Source organism: Fusarium oxysporum, chromosome 5, assembly GCF_000149955.1.
Source record: "Fusarium oxysporum f. sp. lycopersici 4287 chromosome 5, whole genome shotgun sequence".
Lineage (NCBI taxonomy): Eukaryota > Fungi > Ascomycota > Sordariomycetes > Hypocreales > Nectriaceae > Fusarium > Fusarium oxysporum.
Genome location: NC_030990.1, coordinates 2614606 through 2622090, shown reverse-complemented (window position 1 = coordinate 2622090; position 7485 = coordinate 2614606). Strand labels below are relative to the sequence as shown.

Genomic DNA, 7485 nt, shown 5'->3' with positions numbered 1-7485 from the left:
TCGATGTGACACAGAGTAAACCTATGGATATATACCTGTCGGTGCACCAATGGACTGCAACTCCAGCTCCGTATTATCGTCGTTATCATCATTTATGTATATGCGCTTACCCGCTAATGTCACTGCCGCTTGTTTGCGCTGCGATATTGGCATCTCACCAAGCTCGAACAGCCATTTTACTAACCGCATCTTCTTTCGCCTTTGATATGGTCTCAATCATTTGAGGTTCCACCAAAGTTGGTACCTGTCATTGACTCGGGTCAGCAACTTTCCTGTTGTCAAGGCACCATATCATAGGTTAATGTGAGGTAAGTACGCACGCGCGCGCGGGAAGGCGGATTTTGACACTGCGTGCAGGCTCCTGCTGCGAAGACCACAATGGACCTCCACTGTGATTGAGCCCATCCATTTCCATCCCAACATTGAATTAGGTACCTTAGGCATTGCCTGAGTTACTGAATCAAAAAGGCGCCTGGGTTGGTGAGCTCCTTCACTTGAAGATATTCTCTTCGCTTGCTTCATAATATTCTCAACACCATCATCTTTCCCTGACTTGCTTCCTCACACCTGCATCGACACACCACCGTCGCCGCTTTCAGGTATATCGCGTTCCCTTACTGTCGTCGCCATGTCGAGCAAGTCTTGGTATATCCTCAAGTCCAAGGCCGTACATACGCGGTATGGCTTGACCAAGAACATTCAAGTCCTCCTTCAGGGTTTGGAAAGCTTTCACGCCGGAGTCATCGACGCGAGAGAGCTGGGAAGTATGGTCCGGCTGAGTCCTCGCCGTAGAGAATCAGTTGCTGCAACGATAGCCAAGTGCGCGCGCATGATCAACAAGGACCCCCAAGAGTCCAAGACCTGTGTCGACATCATTGAGATGTGCACCGAGATCCTCGAAATTGCCGGTAAGCAATCCCCCTAGTATCTGACCGTCCGTTCCCAAGAAGCAGCGAGTGACTCCCTGACCTAGACCGACCACCGCCCATCGAGGGTTTTCCTTTCATGAGACTACCTGCCGAGATCCGAGAGTGTATTGTTGACTTGATGGTTGATACCGTCTTCAAATCGAAGGGTATCAAACCCAGTTCACGAAAAGTGAGTTGCAACTGTCCACAGCTGGAACGCGAATTCGGGTCTTTCCACACTCCTCAGATGAAGGCTTTGCCATCTATCCTGGGTCCAGCACTCAACCACGAATTCTTTCGCATCTTCTTTCGGAAGAAGGCTGTCCGTTTCCGCTGCTGCTGCGAACTTTTGTATCACCTCGACAGCAACCTACTGCTTGTGCAGAATGTCCGTGACATCAAGGTTCACTGGTGCGGACCCAAGTCGGCAAAAACTTTCAAAAAGCTTGCAGAATGTGATAAGCTCGAGGGTTTGACCATCAGCATCTCGAAATCCACACTTGCCAACCTCAGTCCACGAGCCGATCTGATGAAGCAATTCTTCCCGCTCTCTTATCGTCATGTCAGGATCACCGACATTCTGGGATTGGACGAGATTTTGACCATTCGGGGCCTCAAAGAGGTGTCAGTTACCCACCTTCAAACAAGGAGCACTAATCTCACCGCTGAGACCGACAGAGCGAATCTCTCAGAGATGCTTGCTCATCAACTCAAGAAAGAAAAGGTTTGTTTTTCCTCACCGAGAGAATCCCTTTAATGCTGATGTCGGTAGGGTTACGACCCGCTTGACGAATTCTAGGTGGCCAGAAAGGAGCCATGGAAGCTGAGAATTTGCGAGAACGATGACATCCAACTACATGTGCAGAACAGGAAATAACTTGGCCCAAGTTTGGAGCAAGGCGTAAGGGATAGACGTACTAATGCTTGTCCTCATGGACAGATTGATTTGACAGGCTAAGCATAGAAGGATGCGTGCTGGTACACAAATGAACGGGAATAGATTAGAATTATCTAGGGAATGTAACAACAGTCAAATTACGGAAGACTCCATTTGGTGAAAACACTAAAGACTCCGTACTCAAAAAACGTTGCAATATTGGTCTTGTCTTGTACCAGCACTGAGGTGTGGTATCCGGCTCAAGATCAGCTGGCGAGCTGAGCTGACCGAGCGATGGAAAAAGACGACAAAGTACGGATGTTGGGCTGCACAAGTTGACAGCATATGATGAATAATATCCTACCTGGTGTGATAATTGAAGTCCTTCATATTGGAGTCCGATGCAGACCCGAGGCGCTTCCTAAAGTACACTCATTTGTAGTGGTTCTGAGCGTTGAACCTGAGTGAATCGTATGATATAAAAATTTGAGTTCAGATTGGATGAGTCAGGGAGACTGGGACCCAAGCTCTGAATCAGATGGCTCACGTGACGTCTTAGATAGGCTTAGTTCTAGTCACGGATCAACTACCATCCGCACCCAAGTTGTGCGCTCCTTTGCCCTAGTACCCACAGCTTTTTTCACCATAAGCGAGGGTTGCAACTCAGTCTTCTATCTTCTACACCCGATCATCGAATTCAACGAGCATACGGCAACTGCCCGGTAGAAGTTGCCCATCATGTCGCTCGTCTCGGGAGAGAAGTCGAACTTCCAGTTCGTAAGTCATCCTCTCCAGCATCATTTCATCGATATCGAATTCGACACCGTTGCGCTCGAATGCGCTCATGCCATCCTGTTCAGCGTTGTGTGCATCGAAATCGATCATGAGAAATGAAACCCCAGAGAAGCAGATGTTAACGATGGACAGATTCTCCGTCTTCTCAACACCAATGTTGACGGAAAGCAAAAGGTTATGTACGCCTTGACCAAGATCAAGGGTGTCGGTCGCCGATACTCCAACTTGGTCTGCAAGAAGGCCGATGTCGATCTGAACAAGCGGTACGCGAGTTTTCATACCTACGAGATGCACAAAATATACTGACAATAATTCATAGCGCTGGTGAGCTCACCTCTGAAGAGCTCGAGCGAATCGTCACTATCCTCCAAAACCCTACCCAGTACAAGATCCCCACGTGGTTCATCAACCGACAGCGCGATATCGTCGATGGCAAGGACTCTCACATTCTTGCCAACGGTGTCGACTCCAAGCTCCGTGAGGATCTCGAGCGCCTCAAGAAGATCCGCGCCCACCGTGGTCTCCGACACTACTGGGGTCTCCGTGTCCGCGGTCAGCACACCAAGACCACTGGTCGCCGTGGCAGGACCGTCGGTGTCTCCAAGAAGAAGGGTGGTTAAACTTTTTATGGGTGTTGGTTATGGGTGGACAGGCGTGACGGCTGGTTTCTCCATCTTTCTGAGCATTTTGAGAGGTTTGCTTTCTGGCATATGCAGCCAAAGCAAGGGCTGTACTCTAGATCAGAGTCACGAATCAAAAGTATTCAAGTAAAGATGTTCAATGAGGGAGCAGGAAGTGTCCATGCTACAAACACGTGAAGTTTATGGCTCTACGAAGTCAATGACAGGGTAAACTGGGGTCAACATGGGTATCGCTACGGAAAGGAAAAGATACTGGATGATTCTAGGCAAGGGTATCATGATTTCTCTTTTGACTGCTTAAGTGTGTTTGTTACTTAATCCTCGTGCGTGACAGCCATATCCAAAACCTCAACTCTTCCCTGTCCCTTGGTCTCATTGCCAATAAAGTCAGATAGGGGCTTAAAGGCCCCAGGTTCTACAAAGCCTACAACTTCCCATTCCGAACCAACGACATCTTGACTCTCGACTTGCTCAACGTAACTGAGAATCTTGTCCTTGACTGTGCCCACGGCCTTTTGCTCGCCGTCTTCTTCCTTGTTGGCCCCCTTTGCTCCTTTCACAGCTTGTTTGAGGACGTTGGTGGTACAGGCGATACGAAGCCTCATGCGTGCCCTCGCTACTGGGATAGGCTGATGAGCGATGAGAGCTTTCATAGCTTCAAGAGCCTGGCTCTTTGCGCTCTTGGTCGTGCTAACGCCCGTCCAGTTGTGCTGGGCCCTGGGCTTAGCTTCGCCCGCTTCTCCAGTCGCAGGTGTTCCAGTAGCACTTCCGGCAGCGCTCTTGTCGGGTGTCGCGGTGTGAGCCTGTGAGCTGAGCATGTCAAGAGCCTTCTCGATCATGCCAGATGTGTAAACGCGCTTGGTTCTCGGATCGACCAGTTTGCTGGCGACTATGCTGACAACCTCGTTGTGCACCCGCTCTGTCTGCGCCGCGCGCTCTTTCTCGCCGACTTGCATCTCGCCCTTTTTCAAAATCTCGAGGATGATGTCGTCTGTGGACTTGCCCTTGCCAAAGGCCTTGTCGAGATCCTCACGAGGCGCCGTTTGGCCCTTGGACACGTTGAGGAAGACGTTTGGGATCTGGAGAACATTATCGAGATCTGTCTCGATACCGGATCGCCACTCGAGGACCTTGTTCTTGTAGCAGGCGAGCTCGAAGCGCTTCTTTCCCTTCTTGAGGCGTACGAGGGAGACGTTTGTGAGCCTGATTTGGTTGGATGGTTGTTGGATCTGGCGAGACATGGTAGGCGATTTATTTATGAGATGGAAGAAATTAGAAGGGAAACAGAGGATGCTGCGATGAATTGCTGAGCCTTGAGTAGAAATGAGGTAGTTAATAAAGACAGTAGGCACTTTCACCTTCTAGATTTACCAGAACTTTTTTCTGGACCCCGCCATCAGTCAGGTTTGGATTTCCTACTGCGTAATGCCCCGCACCAATAAAGAAGATAGGTAGGCCTTCGTCATACCTTTTGAGTCATAACGATATGTATCATACCTCGTAACCATTCATTAAATTTTACCACTTATAATGACCCATTCTCCCCTTTCTCGGTAATAAGGCATATGCTGAGCCTCCATGTCATCCTTGATTGGGTTCCTGTTCTTATACTTATGTAGTAATTGTTGGAATAATGCGGATGGGCTAAACCTGCTGATATCTAGAATCAACATAACTTACATGATGTGAGAATCGCAAGATTTGCTATGGACATGGCATATCCCCTTGGTTCCCTCGTCTGATTTTTCTCCATAATCATTTTATAAGTAATAACCGTGCTGTATCTTAGCCACAGGCTAGATTCATGTCACCAAGCTTGTGAATAACATACACCTCGCCTCGTATGATATGACATGTCTTGGCCATCGGTCTGACTCTTCATTTGGTGAAAAAGGTCTAATGATAACTGCTTATGCCTCTATCTGAAGACTGAGTCGTGTGGTGAGCTGTTAGCATCCTGTCTGACTACGGTTTCTGCATAGGATGAATGCTTTTGAGTAAATATGCTAACTACCTTGATCCTATAGCAGTATTTGAACAGAGACAACTCATTGCTACGTGTTCCTGAAGACTAACTCCAATATACAATACATTTTCGTCTGCTGAATAACTTGTGAAATATCGATCGTTTTGACTAGGCCGCCGCTCTGAAGTTGGTTCTTACTCAGTGGCTGACCATGTAGTTTAGAAACCAAGCTGGTGGAAACCTATGAATAGGGGCGTATATGTGCTTCTCACGAATAAAGAACGATGCCTACATGATCTCTAGTGACCAGGATATTCCTCGAGAAAAGTTAAGTGGTACCCAGCCAAGTAATGCTTATGTATTGGCTTAAGTCTTAAGGGTGTGGAAGCTCAGTCAAGGTTAGTATCTGAGCACATACTCTAGATGTATGTGCTCAAGCTCGAGCTTCTTTTAACCTAGACAACTTTTGGCAAAATTAGTAAAAAGGAGAAACTAGGTAAGTTATATTGACATCGATGAACCTATTGTCTTTTTGGTATGTAACAGGAGGAATATACTACCTCTTCGATACAATTGCAGACATAGGGTAGGTAGGAACTTGAATAATCGGCCAGAGTTGAACAAGGAATATCAATAGAATGCTAAACCATGCAAAGGGTAAGCTGGGAACCTAATCCTTGGCCCATGATGACCCGTCTAACTATCAGTTACAACTTGCCGCCTCACTCATGTTTCATGCCTAGGGCTGCTGCATCCATGTTGGTATGCCGATTGCGGTCGCCTCAGGTACTAGGTTGTGGTGGAAGGGACGTTTATTACCATTAAAACAAAGTACATGACTAAAAGCAAATCCAGTTTCCTTTGCGTTCCAGAGTCATTTGAGCAAGCTGCCTTGTGAGAATGGATGCTCTCCGATTCTGGCAGGCTTACAACCATCAATGAGACACACTTGAACCGAATCGTAATCAACCTCTGACCATGTTTTAGTGCGTGCATTATCAGTTCAGACGTGAACGGTGACACAGCAAACGGGTCCTGTATCGTCTACGTCACTGAACCGGCACCGGCTTTACACCCTGGCTACACCTAAATAATTGCTGGGGATCATGGAGTGAGTTGAGGGTGCGAAATAAGGCACAAGTCAGAGAACATTGGCCACTCCATAATCCTCTGCATCGACAAGAACATTTATTCATCATCACGAGGCAGCCTTTCAACGGAGAGTTAAATCCCGAACACCTCTTATCAACGACTCATCAGGGTGAGATAGCGTCGTCGAGTCACGTTATCGAGCATAAAGTGGATATTTGAGTTGTTGGCGCAAGCTGCCTTCCTAGCTTAGCCTGGTCCTTTGGTACCTTGCGTATAGGTGACACGCAACGCTGCACTAACAGATACACACATAGCTACAGTGGCTTTCTGATAGCAGAGCTCCCCGGCAACTGCCTGAATCGCCCCTGCCGCTAGGAAGCGTAGCCGCTACGCGGGGCGTGTTGAGTGGTCAGCTGCGTTGCTCGGCGTCCCATCTGACGGAGGTCTCAGACGGTCTGGGGGAGCTTCCCCAGCCATATTACGTCGCTTGCCTGGCTTGCGCGTTTACTTCTCTCTCTTCCATCAACAACATCACTTTTCTTGTCCAACAACTCCTCCGCATTCTCTAGTCTCATCGCCATCTTCAGCAAAAGCAGTCACTGAAGCCTGTTCAAACAGCAGACAATGCGTTTGTCAACTTCCGCGCTCGTGCTGGGCGCTGCCTCTTCGGCCGTCGGCCTGCAAGAGCAGCAGGTTCTCGGCGGCGACTCCAAGCCTCTGGTCGACGTCAACGCCTGGACCAAGCCCCTCGAGAAGTTCTTTGGCGAGATCTCATCAGAGGCCAAGGCTGTCTGGGACGAGGTCACTCTTCTTGCCCCCGACGCTGTCGAGGCTTTCAAGAAGCAGGTCCTGACCCAGCCCAAGAAGGCCAACCGTCGGCCCGATGCCCACTGGGATCACATCGTCAAGGGTGCTGATGTCCAGTCCCTCTGGGTCGAGAAGAATGGCGAGAAGCATCGCGAGGTTGGCGGAAAACTCGACAACTTCAACCTCCGTGCTAAGAAAGTCGACCCTTCAAAGCTCGGTGTTGACAAGGTCAAGCAGTACAGTGGTTATCTTGACAATGAGGAGGAAGACAAGCACCTCTTCTACTGTAAGTTGTTGTCCCGACTCGCGCCCAATTGGTAGTTGAACTAACACCTCGGAGGGTTCTTCGAGTCCCGTAACGACCCCAAGAACGACCCTGTTGTACTCTGGGCTTAAACG

General features: G+C 48.8%; 5 protein-coding genes across 9 annotated transcripts; 3 read left to right on the top strand and 2 right to left on the bottom strand.

The window, feature by feature from the left end:
* Positions 1-2269, bottom strand: FOXG_18213 (uncharacterized protein). 4 transcript variants are annotated; one of them, XM_018398266.1, is made up of 3 exons: positions 1649-2269; positions 321-1521; positions 1-244 (listed from the first exon to the last, which is right to left on the bottom strand). In XM_018398266.1, the coding sequence occupies exons 1-2, from the start codon at positions 1724-1726 to the stop codon at positions 1279-1281; spliced, it is 321 nt and encodes a 106-aa protein (XP_018235058.1). In that variant the 5' UTR covers positions 1727-2269; the 3' UTR covers positions 1-244; positions 321-1278. The 4 variants fall into 4 exon arrangements, with proteins under 4 accessions (XP_018235058.1, XP_018235057.1, XP_018235059.1 ...); XM_018398265.1 differs by having other exon boundaries at positions 1-1521; positions 1649-1919; positions 1987-2269; XM_018398267.1 differs by having other exon boundaries at positions 1-1521; positions 1649-1919; positions 2150-2269.
* On the top strand, positions 629-925 carry FOXG_01928 (uncharacterized protein; the record flags this gene model as incomplete). The annotated part of the gene is made up of 1 exon (XM_018379049.1): positions 629-925. The coding sequence occupies one exon, from the start codon at positions 629-631 to the stop codon at positions 923-925; it is 297 nt and encodes a 98-aa protein (XP_018235060.1).
* Positions 2270-2394: 125 nt separating the features above from the next.
* On the top strand, positions 2395-4610 carry FOXG_01927 (40S ribosomal protein S18). Its single transcript, XM_018379048.1, has 3 exons — positions 2395-2562; positions 2713-2843; positions 2900-4610. The coding sequence occupies exons 1-3, from the start codon at positions 2524-2526 to the stop codon at positions 3198-3200; spliced, it is 471 nt and encodes a 156-aa protein (XP_018235055.1). The 5' UTR covers positions 2395-2523; the 3' UTR covers positions 3201-4610.
* Positions 3444-4773, bottom strand: FOXG_01926 (uncharacterized protein). Of its 2 annotated transcripts, none has more exons than XM_018379046.1 (2): positions 4658-4773; positions 3444-4604 (listed from the first exon to the last, which is right to left on the bottom strand). In XM_018379046.1, the coding sequence occupies exon 2, from the start codon at positions 4460-4462 to the stop codon at positions 3536-3538; it is 927 nt and encodes a 308-aa protein (XP_018235053.1). In that variant the 5' UTR covers positions 4463-4604; positions 4658-4773; the 3' UTR covers positions 3444-3535. The 2 variants fall into 2 exon arrangements, with proteins under 2 accessions (XP_018235053.1, XP_018235054.1); XM_018379047.1 differs by having other exon boundaries at positions 4690-4713.
* Positions 4774-6903: 2130 nt separating this feature from the next.
* Positions 6904-7482, top strand: FOXG_01925 (uncharacterized protein; the record flags this gene model as incomplete). Its single annotated transcript, XM_018379045.1, has 2 exons — positions 6904-7372; positions 7427-7482. 2 exons carry the CDS (start codon positions 6904-6906, stop codon positions 7480-7482), a joined length of 525 nt encoding a protein of 174 aa, XP_018235052.1.
* Between the last annotated feature and the right edge of the window lie 3 nt (positions 7483-7485).

Excerpts from the sequence above, each read along its gene's own strand:
- FOXG_18213 (XM_018398264.1), bottom strand. The coding sequence starts at position 1,726 with ATGGCTCCTTTCTGGCCACCTAGAATTCGTCAAGCGGGTCGTAACCCT. Across the intron at positions 1,522-1,648 it reads GCATTAAAGGGATTCTCTCG|GCCCCGAATGGTCAAAATCT; the intron begins GTGAGGAAAAAC and ends CACCTCTTTGAG.
- FOXG_01926 (XM_018379046.1), bottom strand. The coding sequence starts at position 4,462 with ATGTCTCGCCAGATCCAACAACCATCCAACCAAATCAGGCTCACAAAC.
- FOXG_01927 (XM_018379048.1), top strand. The coding sequence starts at position 2,524 with ATGTCGCTCGTCTCGGGAGAGAAGTCGAACTTCCAGTTC. Across the intron at positions 2,563-2,712 it reads AGAAGTCGAACTTCCAGTTC|ATTCTCCGTCTTCTCAACAC; the intron begins GTAAGTCATCCT and ends AACGATGGACAG. Across the intron at positions 2,844-2,899 it reads GATGTCGATCTGAACAAGCG|CGCTGGTGAGCTCACCTCTG; the intron begins GTACGCGAGTTT and ends AATAATTCATAG.